This window comes from Ostrinia nubilalis (assembly GCF_963855985.1).
Source record: "Ostrinia nubilalis chromosome W unlocalized genomic scaffold, ilOstNubi1.1 SUPER_W_unloc_8, whole genome shotgun sequence".
NCBI classification, from domain to species: Eukaryota; Metazoa; Arthropoda; class Insecta; order Lepidoptera; family Crambidae; genus Ostrinia; species Ostrinia nubilalis.
In genome coordinates, this window is record NW_026973575.1 from 48,820 (window position 1) to 69,777 (window position 20,958).

Genomic DNA, 20,958 nt, shown 5'->3' on the forward strand with positions numbered 1-20,958 from the left:
AATCATGTCTTTTGATGGCGACATTCGTAACTGGCCATTGTTCTACGTTAACTTTAAAACTACAATCCACGAAAATAGATCTTTGACAAACGCCGAAAAATTATATTATCTACTGGGCAAACTGTCAGACAAAGCTCAAACCGCATTTTCGGGTATTAATCCAGATGGAAATAATTATAATCTCATTCTTGAGTCGCTCGTTAATAAATACGAAGACAAGCGTTTATTGGCTTCTACATATTTAAATCAGATGTTTAACCACAAATCATTTAGTTCCGCATCTATCGATAATTTTGAATTATTTACTGATAATTTTGTTTCCGCCGCAAATGCCTTAAAAAATCTTAAAATCGATAATCTCACTGATTTCATTCTGTTTCACATTGCTATACAGAAAATAGATTCGGAAACCGCCAGATTATTCGAAATGAGTTCAAAAGACGAAATTCCTAATTTTAATAGTTTAGTCAAGTTCATCAAGGAGCAGTCGCGCGTTTTACAAAATACTAATAACTTAAATAATTCAACGACACGTATTAATACGTCACAACAATCACAAAAAAGGCAATTTAACTTAAATAAATCTAATAAATGTCCGCAACCCCAATCATACGCTGTTATAAACCCGCAAAGTGTTTATGTGACAATTTCTTTCATGAACATTTGTATAAATGTCCCGCATTTTCTAATATGTCACCGACCGCTCGGTTTAATTACATTAAACAAATAAACGGTTGTATTAATTGTTTGAGTAACAAACATAGAGTTATTAACCCAGGAGTGGAACTGACAGGCAATCCCCTCTAGCAATGTGAGTAGACCAGTGGTTCACTCAGTTTATAAAAACTAGTTGCAGCGCCACCAATGACATATTCCAAATGTCACTATTGATGAGTAACGTGCTGAGACAAAAATGGTGAATTGCAGTGTATTTTATTGTAAAAAGAGATCTAAAACTTCAAATCTTGAAAAGGACAATATTACCTTCCATCAGTAAATATTATTTTATTTATTTTACATTAATTAATACACTAAATTTGCAAAAAACTAAATTTCAAGAAGTGTTGCCACTGGAAAGCACAAATTCCTAATTTTGTAATATTTTTAAGAATAGTGTACTTACGAATATAATCGAAATTTTATGTTAAAAATTTGATACTGCCTACCTATTGGCAGGAAGTAAGTATTTGGAAAAGAAAGCTTTTTTTTATTTGGTCAATATACTAATTAATTAATGTAAATAAATCCTATGTCCAAACGTTTGTATTAATACAATAAAATAATGTTCGTCGAATCTGCCTATTTCATTATTACATAGTACGGTCAGTGTTTGGTAACCCAAAAGTGTACATTTTTATTTCAATACGCTGGCCACCCAGCAGAAATTTTAGTGTGGTACAGCACAATATGATATATCGATATCGACATCGACTTGGTGATTGTATTGTTAGAAAAATGTAAGAGTCGCACTTCTCCTGTAAATAATTTTACGTATAAACCGAACAAAAGAAAATTGAAACAGAGTTCCATACCATCTTTTAAAGTTGAATTTCGACGTTGAGCTACCCTTCTCAACGTCGAAATTCAATATTGAATATTGAAAGAGAATTAATACTCCAAATACCACCTGTCATCCTGTTCATCCTCTAAGGTCCGGTTTACACTAAGGCAGAGCGGAGCAGAAAAGTTTTTGAATAACCAATCAGATTCCCTTATTTGCTCATCGCCACTCCGCTCCCATGAAGCTAAAGATAAAAATGGAGGCCAGACTTGGAACAAAAACTTGAGTCAAATACCTACTTATCTCTATCTCGCTCTCTGTGGGCCGACCTCTCTTTTTAGTGTGGACTGTAGTATTGCTATCTCCTGATTTAAATCTCCTAGTAAATTCTTCGAAATAGCTAATTCACAAACCAAATTAGAAGTTAAACATATAAATAATTAAATATTTCTTTTTGATATCCCATAACTCTAGGGTATTAATACGACCACATAATAGGATCGAATGGCATATTTAATATTTTTCAATTCATTATTTCTTTTTCATTTTTCATGCAAATTCATTCGCCAAAAATACGACTATTATGTAAAACACCGTTACATTTCTTTTAAATTATGAATAATACAAACGAAGAATAAACCTCACGACATGTTGACTTAAAAATCGTCTTTATCTCCTACAAAATAAAAGCGCATGTTGCATTGGAACGGTTACACTTACTGTACTGTGGTCTGTACTAGTGTAATTATTTAAACGTCGCAATTATAAAAACCAGTCATAGCGGTGACAGTTTAAGAACTAAAAATGATGAGATCTTCGAAAATATGCATTTTGGGACACATGATTCTTGGACATTATAAATTATTTTTATGTACAGAATAAACCCTTAAAGTAATGGGATATCAAAAGGTTACACGCTGTATAAATATTAGGTACCTATTTCATGGGTAGTAGGGTAATGGTGGTAGGGTTAATACCATGAAGCTAAAGATAAAAATGGAGGGCAGAGTTGGAACAAAAACTTGAGTCAAATACCTACTTATATCTATCTCGCTCTCTGCGGCCCTACCTCTCTTTTTAGTGTGAACTGTAGTATTGCTATCTTCTGATTTAAATCTCCTTGTAAATTCTTCGAAATAGCCAATTCACTAACCAAATCAGAAGTTAAACAAATAAATAATTAATATTTGAAACTAAGATTTCCTAGTTAAATAAAAAATCACAAAATTGTCGGCCATTTAGGCTTAATGTGTTGGCGAATCAGGGAATTACAATCCCAATTCCTGGGTAATCGGTACCATGTGGCAACATCGGCCCAATCCGGCCCATCATGGCGGTTGTTTACTATTTTGTTTATTAAGCAGTTAATTTCGTTTGAGATTGTTTACAGGAAATAATCATTGTTTTATCACAAGAATTGGTGCAAAATTTTGTAGTGCGTGGTTGCGGTAGTACGTGGTGTCCTGGAAGTGACATAAGATTCCACGCGTAAGTGTTTATTTCGTGATTTCCGACATTGGATCATTGTAAACATTTTTTACAGTAATTTCTTCCTAAAACGTTTTACCAGTAATTACACTTATCATTTTTAATGATACTTATGTCAAGAAATAGCGCGAAGGGCGAGCGAAAGGGTGTGTTACTTATATGCGTTTAACGCTGTAACGCTGCCAATTCGCTCATTGCACGGTCTGTCCCGGCCGCTTGCTTTGGTGTTGGCCTTGAGGGAGAGCGCTGGTTGTGTAGATCCTCAAGGCAAGCCTGACTGTTATCCTTCTCGTGGTTGCCGCCTGTTTTTGGTCTGGTTCCTTATGAAACAGACGTAACGGAAATGGTCAGACGCATCCCATGCTCCTTAACACCCTTTTCCTACCCCAATCCTGCTTTGCTTTTGCATTTCCTTCCTCTCCTAGGGATACCACAAACCTTGAGGTCCTTAGCCTCCTCAAAAAGTGTGGTCATGGCTACCTTGGGAAAGTACCATGGACGATTTCCCCCTAATTCAAGGTGTGATGCGAACCGTGCCGATGAACGCGTGGCTGAGAGGGAGCTCAATCTTGAACGGTGCCTGCCCGAGACCAGAGCGATTCGGTGCAGTATTCAGCTCTTCCCTGGGCATGCGGGGCTCTGCCGAGGGTGACCGATTACTTCCCTAGCTACTCGTGGGAACTTTTATGAATACTTTTATAAAAACACCCAAAACTCCTCCCTTAGGGGAACAATTGGACAGGCCTGACGGAGAGCCTTCATTGACCTCCAAATCGCCTTGCTCCAAAATTTCGGAGAGTCTCTCGGCTATGTCTGTGGGGGGCACTAGTTCTGAACCACAAACAGGGTCGACAAAGACCCCGAAGGACACAAAGCGTGCCAGGCTTTGTGGTGCGGCCAGGAAGAGGTTCCGGAGGCTGATTGCAGCGGAACTTGGTGCTGAACAAGCCCTTGCTCTCTGCAGGAAGCCCTGGGATCAAATTCCGGTCGACAATCCTCCTCCCGATCCAAAGGCGAAAAAACGCCTACGTTCGGAGGAAGAATCCCCGCGGGAACAGCCGAAGAAAACCTCTAGGCTGGACGTCACGGCAACCCCCCTCCCTAAGGTACAATACAGCGTTGTAGCTGGCGCCGTGCGAGTGGGTGTCCGAAATTCGGCCCCCATGAGCGAGGACCAGATGCGACTGCTGCATGACGCCCTTCTCGAGTCCATCGCCAAGATGGCCGGGAAGAAGGGAGTCCCGCGACCAAGATTTGCTGGTTTCTCCTACAAGACGGGGTGGGTCCTGGTTAACTGTGAGAACCAGGAAAGCCATGACTGGCTTGTAGGAGAGATCAGGCAAATCAAACCGTGGCCTGAGGCGGAACTCTCGACCATACCCGAGAGCGAACTGCCTAGGCCACAGGTGGGGACCACTTTCATACCCATCAGCGAGGCGGCAACGGTCGAAAAGGCTTTGCCGCTGCTGGAGGCGCAGAATGATGGTCTCAACCCGGGGCTATGGCGAGTTCTCCATAAGCGGGCCGAGGCGGGAGGGACTGTGGTGACCTTCTCGTTGGACGATCCGTCGGCGGAGACTCTCCGTGCAAATAACGGCAGAGCTGGCCTTGGCTTTAAATATGTAATATTTAATGTCAGGGGGGGCTCTGCCGCGGAACAGCCCAACGTGGAAACACCTAGGCCGTCGACTTCTGCTGGAGTGCAAGAGGCAACGAGGAGCCCTGCGGGGACCTCGCGCCAAAGGCCTCCGCTGAGGTCGACCAAAGGCCGGGGTGGAGCCACGAGGGGCGGCACAAGTCGTAGGGGGGTAAGAGGAGGCGGAGGGAATAGAGGACGTCCACGTCCCCTACCCAAGAAGCCTCACACACCCGCCCTACGCTAAGCCAATGGCTCCCTACAACAGCAGAGCGAGGATCTTGCAGGGTAACCTCCATCATGCAGCAGCTGCGACTGCGGTGGTGGAGTGTTGCTTTGCCAAACAGAACATAGACCTCGCTCTGATCCAAGAACCTTGGATATCCAACGGCAACATCCAGGGGCTAGGGGCCGCCGGTAAGATTCTCTTCAATAATGGTGGCTATAGACCCAGGGCGTGCATCGTTCATAACAAAAATATTGACCTTTTACCTGTTCCAGAGCTTTGCAATGACGACCTGGTCGCAGGATACATCAATCTCCAAGGGTGGAGTGGGGCTAGAGTAATCGTCTGCTCAGCCTACCTCCCCGGTGATAAGCCCAATCCCACAGAAGACCTGGTGAACGCTGTGGCCTACGCACAAAGACACAACGCCGACCTGCTTGTGGGATGCGATGCCAATGCCCACCACACCTCGTGGGGGAGCACCGACATCAACAAAAGAGGTGAGTTACTTTATGACTTCCTTCTATCTAACAATCTGCATACACTCAACCTAGGATGCACACCGACCTTTGTAACGTGTAACAGACAAGAAGTTCTTGACATAACTTTCGCAACGAATGCCTTAGCCAGGCACGTCATCGACTGGCAGGTAAGTAATGAAAACTCTATGTCAGATCACCGACACATTCGATTTAACCTGGAAGCATCGCTGCCAAGGCGAATCGAAACCTACAGGGATCCAAGGGCTACTGACTGGGACCATTTCAGGGACCAGTTAAAAACCAACCTTGATGTGATCCCAAAAATCATCAGAACTGTGGAGTGCTTGGAATTAGCAGTGGAGGTAGTCACAGTAGGAATAACCAAAGCCTACGAGGACAGCTGCCCTGTGAAAACCAAAGCATCCACAAGTAAAGTCTCATGGTGGAACTCTAAGCTGCAAAAGCTACGAGAAGAAACCAGGAGACTCTTTAATAGAGCTAAAAAATCCCATGAATGGGACACATATAAGAAAGCTCTAACCAAATATAACACTGAGATCAGGAAAGCAAAGAGAGCATCGTGGAGGAAACTGTGCGAGGATGTCGAAAGTCTTCCTCGAGCAGCAAGACTCCAAAAAATGATCTCCAAAACTCCTGTTAGGCAGATTGGGCTTCTGAAAAGACCCGATGGAACTTTCACTTCATGTGAAAACGACACATTGGAGCTGCTGGCAGCAACCCACTTCCCTGGATCGGTGGGCAGCAATTGCTCGGCGACTACACATAGCAACCTTCGCAGGCCGAAGAATGACGACTGGCGGAGGGCTGCTATAATCATAAGACCCAACCAGGTAAAATGGGCCATCAGCTCCTTTAAACCATATAAAGCGTGTGGCGAGGACAACATATTCCCTGCTCAACTGAAGGAGGGGATGGAAATCCTCACTCCACATCTGGTCAAAATCTTCAGAGCCAGCTTGGCCTGGGGACATATACCGGAACGATGGACCACAGTAAAAGTCATATTCATTCCAAAGGCTGGCAGAAAGGACTACGCCTTGCCAAAGTCCTTTAGGCCAATAAGCCTCTCATCCTTCCTTATGAAGGTTATGGAAAAGGTAATTGACATCTATATTAGGGACGTAGCACTAAAAACGAAACCTATTCACCACACACAGCATGCCTACCGCAGAGGTAAATCTACGGAAACAGCCCTGATCAGCCTGATTGACAGGGTCGAAAAGGCACTGGAAGACAAGGAAATCGCGCTTTGCGCATTTCTAGACATAGAGGGAGCTTTTGACAACACTCCTACTACACTGCTGGTCGAAGGTCTGGTTGCAAAAAGCCTTGACCTGACGACCACGAGATGGGTGGAGTCGATGCTCTCCAACAGGAGAGCTAAGGTATCTCTGCTTCAAACCACTATGGAAGTTACAACCACCAGAGGATGCCCGCAAGGGGGCGTGCTTTCGCCCCTTCTCTGGACTCTGGCGGTTGATACACTACTGTATAAAATGGCCGACCTCAACATTGACACTCAAGGGTACGCTGACGACCTTGTTGTCATAGTAAGGGGCTTCTGCCAAAGTACAATATCTTCCATAATGCAAAGAGCGCTAAACACCATAGGTGGGTGGTGCAAAAGAAACAGTTTATCAGTTAACGCTGATAAAACTGTCATTATTCCATTTACCAGGCGTAGACAGTTGAACAAACTAGTCAAACCCTCTCTAAATGGAAAAGAGATCGAGTTTTCCACGGAAGTCAAATATCTGGGCGTCACTGTCGACCAGAAACTTACATGGAATACTCACCTTAATAACATCATACAAAAGGCAAAAATTGCCTTAGGCTCCTGTAGCCGCATGATGGGCAACAATTGGGGCTTGAATCCCCGATCTGTCTTATGGCTGTATACCACTATCGTGAGGCCGACTATATCGTACGCCTCTGTAGTGTGGTATCACAAAACCAGCCAAAAGACAGTAACAGATAAACTAGGTAGTCTGCAAAGGCTTGCCTGTCTCATGGCAACTGGGGCAATGTCAACCGCACCTGGGGCGGCCCTGAACGCACTACTGTGCCTAACGCCCCTAAGTATGCACATTGCTAAGGAGGCGGAGGCAAGTGCCTACAGGATAGACGCTCAGGGGGGCTTCCATTGCATATCCCAGAGAATGAGAACATTACTGGAGGCTATAAAGAGCACACCTACTCTTTGCATGACTTCTGACATCATGGTTCCAAGTTGTAGCTTCCAAAAGAACTACAAAGTGGAAATACCACACAGGGAGGACTGGCTGAACAAGCAAGTCACCTGTGAGAAGGGCAGCCTTATATGGTTTACTGATGGGTCAAAAATGGGCCCTAAAGTAGGCTTTGGCGTGTATGGAGAGCAGCCGAAGCTTAGGCTATCTCAAAGCCTGGGCAAATTTGCCTCTATCTTTCAGGCAGAAGTCTACGCCATTATTGAATGTGCGGAAGCTAACCTGCGAAAAAATTATGCCAACCACATAATTTACATTAACTCAGACAGTCAGGCCGCGCTGCTGGCCTTAAACTCCAACTTAATCACCTCAAAGTTGGTAGAAAACTGCATGAGTCGACTAAATACTCTAGGAGAACGGAACAGAGTAACGCTGAGATGGGTTCCAGGTCATGCGGGAATCGAGGGCAATGAAAATGCCGACGAACTAGCCAGAGCGGTAGCGGAGGGAACACAATATGGTCCAGAACCCTTTTGTGGTGTTCCCAAAAGTCTCGCTCGAATGACCCTGGAGAACATCTATTTTAAACAAATCCTTTATGGCATGGTCAGACACGCCAGGATTAACTCATTCCAAAGCTCTCATAAAAGCCTATGATCGAAAAAGCTCTAAGCAGATCATAGGACTGAGTAGGACCAAAATGCGCATCTTAGTTCGAGCCCTCACTGGACACTGCAGCTTAAACAAGCACTTGTCCACTATGGGACTGTCCGAAACAAGAACGTGCAGGATGTGCCAAGAGGCAGATGAAACGCCACTACACATTCTCACGGACTGCGGACCTCTGATGCGCAAGCGGAGCTTACGCCTGGGCAAACACATCCTAAGCCCACAAGATGTAAAACATATCGCCCCCCAAAAGATACTGCACTTCCTAATGGATGCAGGACTCGGAGGCGAACTGTAAGGAAAACAGCGGCGATCACAATAGATCGATAACGGTCGCAGTGATACTAGGACTTTATTGAACTAGAATAGCCGCTCAACACAAATAAAAAAAAATACAACAGGATACTGCAAAATTCCCACGTGAACGGGAGTTAACGGGAAAAAACATTTTTGTGAAAAAATGTAAACCCCGTAAGATAGATGAAGGGGGTAAAACGGGATTCACGCGTACGAAGTCGCGGGCGGCCGCTAGTAAAATATTAAAATATTATTTTTGCTTACATGACATGAAATATTTTTTTAATAATTATAAATTTACTACCTACCCTTTTTCACATGAACGCGTAGAGATATTAAAGTGGAAATTCATATCAAACACTTCTTAAATCTAATTGCCTCTAAACTGTGAAAAATTCTAAATCAACGCAAAAATTCAAAACGCTGAGGTAGGTCTACCTAGTACCTAGGTACCTGTGGTGTACTACTACACAAATAAAGTGTGTGCGCTATGGCAACACTGACTAGTACGGCGCGGTGGGGGGTCAGTCGTAGTCGGGCCGCCACACGGGACGGACGTCAGTGCTTGCACTAGCTTACACAGTGAACATAATTATATCAGTGTTTTATTTAAGATACCACAATGGCGACGAGGATAAAAGTGAGTAATTAATAATTTTAATGATTATAATCATTAATTGGGTATATATACCCAATAAATTAAATAAAATAAAAGGGAGGTAGCTACAATCATTACACTTACAGAATGTACATTCACAGTCTATTTGCCGATTATTATTTATCAAAATCATTATTATTATCAACGTCAAGTCAATTAATATTTAATTTTACAAACAATACCAAACCTCCAACCCATAGTAATATTGATTTTGATTATGTTGCGCGTACGCATGAGTCACAGGCGTTATGTTGATTAACAAACTCGTTACTTACCAAAAGTCACTTGTTATTATTAAGTAATTAGTCTTGTTAAAACTAAATCATCGAAGATCGTTTGAGCCAAACTGACGCAGACAGAATATGTCTGCCTGCCAGTTGAAGGGTACCTATTTAAACTGTAATTTGCAATGCCACTGAGACTCGTTTTGATCATTATTCCTTATCGAACTAAATAATTTATATTATCACAATGATCATATTCCTGAACGAATTAAATTGTTTTACTACAATGAAATATACGTAATACTAGTAGGTTACCTCCTGTTTACATCAATGCTACCTGTAGTGTTTGTATCTACGTACTAGATAGTCAAGTTTGTGCGGCGAGCAGACTTTATAAAAAAACTACAACTTTAACTTTCAATGATTTTAATGAAATTATAAAGTACAGAAATTACAACTAAATGTTCAGCGATTGAACGGTACTAGCCTAAGGTGCTTCGAAGTGGGAAGCCTAAAATCTAATGTATGAATACCATCATCACGGGCTCCTTATATAGGGCTGATTATCGGTCCGGTGGCGTGAGGCGTCTACCGGGAACTGCAGGATGTTGATTTCAATTATCCCGACTCAGCATCAGTAGTTTAGATTGTTATTGTAATATAATATGCTTAATATGCTTATTTCGTTATCTTAATGCTTATTTAGGTACTTGGATAATGCGTGATGGCATGTTGGAGGACATAACTCCTCCCTTCTTAAGTTCGAAATCATCCGATTGCTTAATTGGAATCGGAGGGTTTCGATTACATAAATTTGGGTACATTTTCTTTATCTTATAAAATATAACTATACTTATAACTAACACAATTATAACATATAAAATTACCGTGCCAACACTAACACTTTTTATGTTTATCACTACATCACTTAACACTTGTTTTTCGGGAGATTTCAGCGCGTACGCCAAAAGCTGCAAGTTGTCCAAGTTGATGTCGTCGAGGTTTACAGGTTTTACTTCATCTGCGTTAACAGGGCCTTGTGCTACTTCAGGTAAGTTTATCTTTGCTGTTTTATGGTATTTGAAGCCTCTCGCTCCAGAGTGGCGTCGTCTGAGAGTTACCTTTTGTATTTGGAGATCGCATACTCCGTCCATTCCAACCAGGTAAGTGCCAGGAAGTTGTTTTCTCGTGATTTCCCCCTTGCAGGTTTCCTTCAGGGTTACCGGATTTCTGGAATACACAATCCACCAGTTTTCATAAAAAGATCTGATGTACAAGTTATTGATTTCCACGGCTATTGGTTTACACATGGAAGTGTTAGTTTCAGATTTAATTAAGCTTGAAGTGCATAAGTCCTGTTCTTGTGTAGTAGTATCCACGTTTCTGCATAGATGAAGGTTTTCATCGATCTCCTGGCATGGTGAGGGGAGCGACCAAGTTTTCGCCTCTTGTACCAGGATAAAAGGGAATTTAGGTGCAAGGATGGTGGTGATATTATTTTTATTAAGGATGGGTAAAGGAATTACTCTATAGTAATTATATATGTAGGGTGTAACCAAGGGAATGCTCATAATAAACGTTATCTGTCTTTCTTTAAAATATGCTTTTAACTCTATGGTTTGTTCAATTTTAATTAAATTCGCTAATTTTGCTGGGAATACTAACTTATTAGTTATTTAAATCTGTTTTAATACATTTAACAATTCCTTATTATCGATTATTGATTGATGTAACACCTTAAGTCTACTAAAAGCTATAGCGGTTTCAATATCGTCCAAATGTGTAAAGATCGTTTGAAAGTTATGAATAAATAAATGAAATACTTGAATGATCTTGTTTTCTAATTTTTCTAAGTTACTTTGATTTATCTGTTTTTTAATTATTAATAGCTCTTTATTGATTTGGGCGAAATTGTGTCGAGTAGCATTGGTATTATTGGCTATAATACCCGCCATTTCGGATAAGATCGTTACTTTATTTGCAATAGCGTCTTGATTCGTTTTTAATTCTTTAATCATGGTATCGTATCTCTCAGCGTCATCGTTATCGAGATTACCTGTGATAGCTTTAATGAAAGATCCCAATGGATTTATTAGACCGCGCTTTTTACGACTTACAGGTACTACTTGCTTAAACTTTTCTACAGTAATGAGCATTATATTATCAGTTTGCATTTTAATGTTGTTATATTCAAATGCATTTCCTATTTTAACCGTGTTACTTATGTGAGGTTTAAATTCCCTATATTTGTCTACGTTATGATCTAAATCCCTTTGGATGTTGGTCAGATTTAAGGTTTTTATCACCGTCCAGTTTTCTTCACTTATTAGTGCTTGGCCTTCCTTTACTGGTAGCAATCCCGGATTACTTTCAATTTTGTCGAGTTGAAGGGCCCGGGCGCGGATTGTCAGGATCATCATCAGGATGAGGCACCTGCGGAGGACGCCTTATGTCTTTAATTGGAACTTTAGTGGGTCTATTTTTTGATATTACAGGGACTGTGTTTCTAACTATTTCACCTGAGACTTGTACTTTTTGATAACGGGGTTTATCCTTACTTCGTCTCTCATTCACGCCTTTTATAAACACTGTATCACCCATTTGGATGTCGAATTCAGTGTCACCGCCGCGTTTGTTTCTAATGCCTTCTTTAGTTTCGATAATTTTGTCGGTTAAATATTTGTATAAATGTTTCGTTTTTCTTACATGTTCCTTTACTAGCTGTTGCGTATATTGCTGATTAAAATCTACGTTAAACGGGCTTGAAGAGTCCGTGTGTCCAAAAGTTACTTCAAAAGGCGTTAAACCTGTCGTTGAGTGAATCGTTTGATTGTATGCCAATATTGCATACGTCATTACGGCTGCTGCGTCTGTGAATTTTTGTTCGAATTTAGCCAGTCTGTAAATCTCGATTAGTGTTGAGTGGAATCTTTCAACGATTCCCATTGAGTTGGGGTTATGTGGAGTACCTATGTGTAATTCCACTTTATTAAATGTTAACATTTCTTTTAGAAGGGCGTTATTGAATTCTGAGCCTGGATCGCAATTGATTTTTGTCGGAACTCCATAGAATGAGAAATACCTTAGCAATGCTCTAACTACTTCCGGTGTAGATCTATTAGGTATTTCCATAGCCTGTCCTAGCTTACTAAACGCGTCTACGATTGTAAGATAGTATTTGCCTTCTATACTAAACAGATCCATAAAAATTTCCTGAAATGGTTTTGTTTGAGTTTGCGTTAAGTGAACGTCAGAATGGCGGGTGTATGGTCACAGAAATGAATAATATAAATATGAATTTTTAATACCTGAGGTGTACCTTTATGTACCTTTAGTTATTAATTTTGTACTTCCCTAATACGGGAACAATTTAAATTACAAAATGAGCCGCCAACCTGATATCAGGTTGGCGGGTGTATGCTGAAATTGGACGAAACAGGTAAGTTATGGTTTTCTTATATTTACCATTATTTAGTACCTCAAATGTACCTCACAAATATATTATGATAAACCAAATGCGACGAATAATTAACGAGAAAATTGATACGAAAAATTTGATGTCCACCATTTTTTTGATGGCCACCATTTCTTTTAACAAGTTAGAAAGTTGACACTGACACAGATAATACATACCATACAGATATTTTTTAAGTCTGTTTTTTATGGCATGCACACTTGTGCATTTGCCAATGCCAATACTTTCCTAAAATCTAAAAGTATTGATAGTAGCGCCCTGCTGTAAATGTCATAAGGTTGTCCAACGTGGCAATAATAGGGATGTTGACTGGGTAATGAAATCGAAATTCTATTCAGTCCGTCAGACAGATAATAAAAATATTTTGGAGACATTTTTTTTTCATAATCTAATAATTACAGTATTGTATTGAGTTGAAATGTCGCGTGACGTCACTTTTGAGTAAAAAATCTACTCAAGCGTGACGTAACGCGCCAATTCAACTCGATGTAGGACTGTTATTATTTAATTATGAAAGAAAATAAAAAATATGAGTTTAATATTTTCTAATATCTGTCTGACGGACAAATAATTGAAAATTTGTCATTTAGCCTTTAAAAGTATTGATTTATAGTAGTGCCAAGTGCTCTCCTGTATAGGTCTACCAGAATCTCATGGCAAACAAAAATATTGGAAGTGTGGCTTTCATAAGGAAATTGTCTATGGCTTTATTGTCACCTGTCAAAACAAATTACGAGATTTGTCAACCACTGCAGAAATTTTGTGAATCTTCATGATTATTTGTTATTTTTATGAAAATACAAAAAAAAAACTCAAGCGAGTTATATTGTTTTCAATGTGTATTGTAAAATATGGCGTAATTTAAACTCAATCTTTGATTTTAAAGCACGTCGTTGAGTTGACAGGTAAGTCGGACTGAAATGTTAAGATTACATTTAGTTTATTACCCGACTGCGTCAGAAAGAGGGTTATGTTTATTTTTAAGTATTTTTCTTTCTTAATAGCTGCTTTATTGAGGTTTACCTACAGGTGAATCTCACAAATTGGTGCAAAGGAATGGTGAAAATGTTGTAACCATGTAAAGAAACTTGATAAGATTTCATCAAGCAAAATCATTATTAATCATCAAGCAAGATTGAATAATAAAATTGAAATGCTGGAAGAGCAATTTATAATAAATACCTCTTTCTCTTGATTATCTGTTGAAGAATAAGAAATAATAAATAAATAATATCCTTGGACATTTTAGACTGCGCTTCTAGTCCCAAACTAAGCAAAGCTTGTACTATAGGTACTAGACAACGGATATAAACATATTAAATGCTTTTCTTTTTAAATCATACATATACATAGAAAACACCCAGTCCAATACAAACAAAATATATGTTCATGCATACAATTTGTTTGTAATGTGCGATAATCGAACCCGCAACCAAGCGGCCGACTGAAATGCAAGTGGAGTTCTTAGAATCGTTTTCTAGTATTTTTTTATCCACAACGAGGAAGCTCTGAATGAAGTAATACGTTATAAGTTGGATACATAATAAAATTAATTTTCTTTGTTTTTTTTTCGTCTTATTTCTTCTTATTATTTTTTTTCTTTCGTCTTCTCATATTTTATTTCTTTTTATCCTTTTTTTGTCTTATTCTTCATTCATTTATTCTGTCTGTATTTCATCTTGTTTTTACTATTTTTATTCTTCTTATCTTTCTTCTTATCATAAATATATTATATCAAGAAGAAGAAACAAGAAAAAATAAAAGAAAACGAAGAAAAAAGAAAATAATAATATACAGAAGATAAAAGAAGAAGAAATAAGACAAAAAAAAACAAGAAATGAAGACAGAAGAAGATAATAATAATAATGAGAAGAACCATGGGAAAAAGAATAAGAATAGAAGACGAAGGAGAAAAGACAATAAAATTAGAAGAAGAAGACGAATACGATGTCACGAATAATAGTTCCAATAGTCTAAATGACAAAATTTCAATTATTTGTCCGTCAGACAGATATTAGAAATATTAAACTCATATTTTTTATTTTCTTTCATAATTAAATAATAACAGTCCTTCATCGAGTTTAAATGGCGCGTTACGCCACGCTTGAGTAGATTTTTTACTCAAAAGTGACGTCACGCGACATTTCAACTCAATATAATACTGTAATTATTAGATTATGAAAAAAAAATGTCTCCAAAATATTTTTATTATCTGTCTGACGGACTGAATAGAATTTCGATTTCATTACCCAGTCAACATCCCTATTATTGCCACGTTGGACAACCTTATGACATTTACAGCAGGGCGCTACTATCAATACTTTTAGATTTTAGGAAAGTATTGGCATTGGCAAATGCACAAGTGTGCATGCCATAAAAAACAGACTTAAAAAATATCTGTATGGTATGTATTATCTGTGTGTGTCAACTTTCTAACTTGTTAAAAGAAATGGTGGCCATCAAAAAAATGGTGGACATCAAATTTTTCGTATCAATTTTCTCGTTAATTATTCGTCGCATTTGGTTTATCATAATATATTTGTGAGGTACATTTGAGGTACTAAATAATGGTAAATATAAGAAAACCATAACTTACCTGTTTCGTCCAATTTCAGCATACACCCGCCAACCTGATATCAGGTTGGCGGCTCATTTTGTAATTTAAATTGTTCCCGTATTAGGGAAGTACAAAATTAATAACTAAAGGTACATAAAGGTACACCTCAGGTATTAAAAATTCATATTTATATTATTCATTTCTGTGACCATACACCCGCCATTCTGACGTTCACTGCGTTAACTGTAGTTCGGGCTTAAAAGGTTTTCTATTATATTTCATTTGTTTACAAGTTTCACATGCATTTATGATGCTTGAAACAGTTTCTTCCATTTTACTCCAAAAGTAAGTGCGTTTAAGACGCATTATTGTTTCTCGTATTCCACGATGACATGTTGTTCCGGTGTGATAAGTTAGTACTATAGCGCGTTGTTCTTGTTCATCTGTTATATGAATGATACGCTCTGTGCATTCAAAGAAATGTACAGTATCTTTTCTAAACAATGCTATTATTGTTTCTACAAATAGTTTACGATGATTAGGGTCAGTGAAGTGGATAAAATGTTTTACTTTAGGTCGGGTATATCGTTTTAAGAAGTCTTTAATTAGATCAGGGCGATTTAATGGTAAATTGATTTCTAAAATGCGTTGTTTGGAATTAGAAACATCGACTACTTCTAACTTGTCTAATCCCCAAGAATCTACTATGATTTGATTGGGTTTTGTGTCTATTGCTTCATGTAATATGGGTATACCTATGGTATCTATGTCTTTAGCGGAGTGTGCTGTTGCGGAATGTGAACTACTTTCTGGTGCTGATATTGTGCTACTATTTGATGGTGATCTAATAGCTCCGTAATCATCTTTTTCTACGCGTTTCTGGGAATTAATTGAATTACTGGAATCTGATGAAATTGTCACTATACTTGATGGTTTATCATTGTCTATATTTACCTGCATTGACATATTATCATCATCGGTGAGTGCGTTTAATTTAATTCGGGATAACGCGTCAGCGTTGCTGTTTTGTTTACCATTTTTATATATGATGTCATAATCAAATTCCGCTAAACGTAACTTCCATCTAGTGAGTTTACTGTTGGGTTCATTTATTGAATTTAACCATGCTAGTGGTCTGTGATCGGTGTAGATTGTAAACTTCCTACCATACAAATACGGTCTGAAATGCTTTGCTGCCCAAATTATGGCTAGTAATTCTTTTTCGATGGTACTGTATCGCGTCTCGGCTTCGTTCAGTGTACGACTTGCGTAGGCGACCGGTTTATCGCTGCCTACAGTTCCTTGTGATAATACGGCTCCGATAGCGAAGTTAGAGGCGTCTGTTGTTAGAACAAACGGTTTCTCGAAATCGGGATATTGTAACAATGGTGCGTTTGTTAAAAGTTCTTTACAAGTCTCGAAAGCGGATTTGTATTTGTCATCAATTATTATTTTATTACGTTTTTTTAGACAAGTGGTAAGTGGCTGTGTTATCTTGGCGAAGTCTTTTATAAACTTCCTATAGTAACCTATAAGACCTAAGAAACTTTTGATTTCTGTTGTAGTTGTGGGAATAGGGAAATCTAAGATGGCTTTAATTTTGTCATTGTTCGGTTTGAGACCTTCCTTAGTGATTGTGTGCCCTAAGTACAAGACTTCCTTGCGTAAGAATTCAGATTTGTCTAATTGGATTTTAAGGTTGGTTTCTCTTAAGCGATCAAATATCTTTCTGAATCTGAATGTGTTCCTGTAAGCTATTACTGTAAACTATGATGTCATCAAGTTAGACTAAACAGTGCATTCCTTGTAACCCACGCAGTACGTTATCCATTGCGCGTTGGAACGTCGCCGGCGCGGTTTTTAAACCGAACGGCATGCGCAGAAATTCGTAGTGCCCCGCTTGGGTGCTGAATGCTGTTTTCTGTCTGTCATCCTTATCTATCTCGATTTGATGGTACCCACTTGCTAAATCCAAGGTGGTAAAGTAAATTGATTTTCCTAGTTTATCATCCGCGATGTTGGGTAATGGGTATTTATCGTCGGTTGTGATTTCATTTAAACGTCTGTAGTCAATGACCATCCTAAATTTTCTTTCACCTGATGCATCCATTTTCTTTGGAACTAGATGCACTGGGGCATTCCACGGGGAATGTGATTCCTGAATTACATTATCTAATAAAAGTTTTTCGACTTGTTTGTTAATTTCATCTGTCTGGACTTGAGGGTATCCTTCCGTTTGGCCAAATTACTTTTCGCCAAATTTCACTTCGCAAACCACTTATCGCCAAAGTTTCATTTCGCAAATGAACTTTTAGCAACTGTACTTTTCGCAACTAATTCATTTGGGCAAATTATCATTTGGCAAAATTTTACTTGGCAAATGTTTATATAGCAAATGTTTTATTTGGCCAAATATTAAATCCCAAATAATTTGTTTGGTCAAATTGACACTTCACATACTTACCCACCGTTACCCACAAATCAAAGCATATAAGGCAGATGATCATGGTTTTCACAAGAATTTTATGTAAAACAAAGAGATTGCAGAAAATACTAGGTTAGGTTAGGTTAGAACAGTGACCCTTAACGCGCGAAGGCGAGCGAACGGAGCGAGCGAAGCGAGCGAAATGAGCGTGCCGCGGCAGCGGCCGCCGAGCGCTAGAATCACCTCTATTGTTAATGAATCATTTGGAAATTTCGACAAAAAGAATGAAATATGAAAATTATTTTATATTATCTACCCACTTAACAAAATAATAACCACAAGCTAATTTGTATTCCATTCTATGCACCAATCCAATTATTTTGTAAATAGTTTATAGTGAAATATTTTTGCCAAATGAAACATTTGGCAAAACATACTTTGCCAAACAATAATTTGCTAAACAATAATATGCCAAAAACGACATTTGCGAATTAAAACTTTGGAATAAGTTGTTTTGCCAAATGAGAATTTGCCAAATGAAAATTTGCGAGACGTTGTTTGCGATGTGATAATTTGGGAAACGTTTTTTGGCCAAACATTAGTAATCCGGACTTGAGGTAACCTATATGGTCTTACGTAAATAGGATCCTCATTTTTAGTACGGATTTGGTGTTTTACATTGTTTGAAAAGCTGAAAGGTATTTTTTCACAATAAAAGATATCACGGTATTCATAGCAAAGATTCCTAATAACCTTTCTTTCCTCATCATTCATATGTTCTAACCTGAGTTTTTCCAGATTCTGCTGTAACACTTCGTCGATCTCATAATCTTGCGGTGCGTCACTGATATTATTAACTGGTATTTCACTGACACTGTACGGTTCTACTGCGAATGGTTTAGATATAGTTATCGTTATATAGTTATCCGAACTATTTTGGATCACGGTATACGCGTAACCTCGTTGACAGCTCACGAGAGCACTGGGCATACGGACGCCTTGTCCGAAGTTAGTATAATTAATTATTGTGTAGAAGACAGGACGCGGGGTTGATTAACGTCGAAGGCCAGGTCAGCAAAATGAAACACAGGGCTCGATCCAAACGTGACAGTAATAGCGTGTTCAAACGGCGACTGAGGCATGAGCTCACACAATCAAAGTAACGGACAATTGTTATCCTCGTCTCGCTCACGCCCCAGTCCATCTTACTCTAATAACAATAGACAATAGTTACTTTGTATAGAAATTCTACTACAGAAAAGGTTCTACCGTTAACATTCCACCCCCTGGTTGAGGGCTTAAGTCCGAAACATTACATATTTGACGTAGGTAGAACCGCGATCTTTGTAGCTGGTCAACGTAGCACTCCATGGGAAGTCCGCACGTCCGCAACTCGAACCTGCCCGTCCGCGCCAGGGTCCAGGGTACACCTTTTCCAATATCCCGCGCGGCCACACGTTGCGGAGTAGAGCACCGTCTACGACGATCACGACGTCGCCTGGCTGAAGCGGTGGCACTGTTTCCGTCCACTTCCAGCGTGGTTGCTACGTAGGCAAATATTCTTTTAGCTACCGTGCTCATGTGTGGTGATGCCGGCGAGGTGAAGCTCCTCTGGATCCCCTTTGTGGTTGCCTCTTCTTCTAGTTGTCGTTCCTTTTTAAACGCGGTTTTCAGTTCACGGTCGGCGTTTATGAAGTTCGTTCTTCGGTCCCTATATATTATCTCTGGTTTACCTCGACGAGCGATAAACCTTCGCAGTGATAAACCTATGACTGCTGAGTCAGCGCTGAGTGATACGGCGCTCTCCAAGTGAATGGCCTGCGTGGTTAAGCATGTCAGGACCACACCCCAGCGTTTCTCTCGCCTTCTCGCGATGGTAACCTCCATGGGTCCGAAATAATCGATGCCGCACTGAGTGAAGGCTCGCCTGTGATGTGTCATCCTTGCTGATGGAAGGTCTCCCATCTTTGGCGGTGTAGGTTGTGCTTTCCGCACACGGCAAAGTTGGCAGTTCTGCGCCACTTGTTTTACTGTCGGCCGCAGCTTGATGATCCAGAACTTTTCACGGAGCGAATTTACCACAGTCTCGTTATTAGCGTGAAGGCTTCGGCAGTGGTAATGCTGTACCAGTAGCTTGGTAGTTCGATCTCGGCCGTCCAGAATGATGGGGTGGCGTGCAAGAAAGGATTTCTTCCTGGCGGCTTGGTGACTGGAATTGAACCGCCACCGGTGCAGACTGAGAAGATGGTGAATTGTCTGCACGTGAAAAAGAGGTTGTCCGGCTTGCAGAAATTTATATAAGTTACCGTTCCTTGTGTGAAATTAGAAAATGTAAATAAAACAGCTCCCTCTCAATTGACACAATTTATTTTTATCTCGTATGCTCGTATATAGTTAACAATTACGATATTATAATAACTACTGTAATAGTGCCAATCTCAAGGGATTCAGGGTCGTTAATTAGGTTCGGTTTGGTGAATATTATTGCCACTACAAATTTCTTAAAACTCAGCCTAAATATTAAAAGACTCTAATAGTTAAGATAACTGCACGATGTCAGGTCGGAAAGACTCCTACTTGAAGGATGGAAAAGTGGGTACCTTGGAAGCCATGCGGTTATAAGCCGTTACCCTGAACGTTCCTCTCTTCTTCCGGGGTCCAACGGGTCTCGCACACTTTTAGGCTCCAAGCAGCGTCCTCCACGGCCTCAAGCGCGCAGTGCCAGATGAAGCTCTTGCATCTCTTCGACAGGTAAGCGTTCAAACTCTTGCAGAGACAGAGGTTTGATGACAAGGAGGAAATGCGAAGAGATCAGCAGTTTAGAAAGGACAAATATTTCATACGAAATGAAGAGAAATTAAAATATATGAAATATCATCAAAATATTGTGTTTAAATTATAGAATTGTGAAATATGAAATGAAATTATGAAATGTAAAATCGTAAAATATGAAATGTTTGAACTATAAACATTTGTAAAATTATGAAATTTGAAAATCCCGCATCTGAAACGAAAAATACGAGTGTCAGAATCACAAGTGGAACGTGGCATTAGGTTATGAAAAAAACCGCAATGGGAAACAAATACTCACGAAAACTGCTCGCTAATTT

The 20,958-nt window shown here is 39.6% G+C and overlaps 1 protein-coding gene across 1 annotated transcript; it reads left to right on the top strand.

Annotated features, from left to right (window-relative positions):
- Positions 1-3,483: 3,483 nt before the first annotated feature.
- Positions 3,484-5,234, top strand: LOC135087429 (uncharacterized). Its single transcript, XM_063982188.1, has 3 exons — positions 3,484-3,637; positions 3,716-5,042; positions 5,127-5,234. Exons 1-2 carry the CDS (start codon positions 3,484-3,486, stop codon positions 4,870-4,872), a joined length of 1,311 nt encoding a protein of 436 aa, XP_063838258.1. The 3' UTR covers positions 4,873-5,042; positions 5,127-5,234.
- Positions 5,235-20,958: the final 15,724 nt, after the last annotated feature.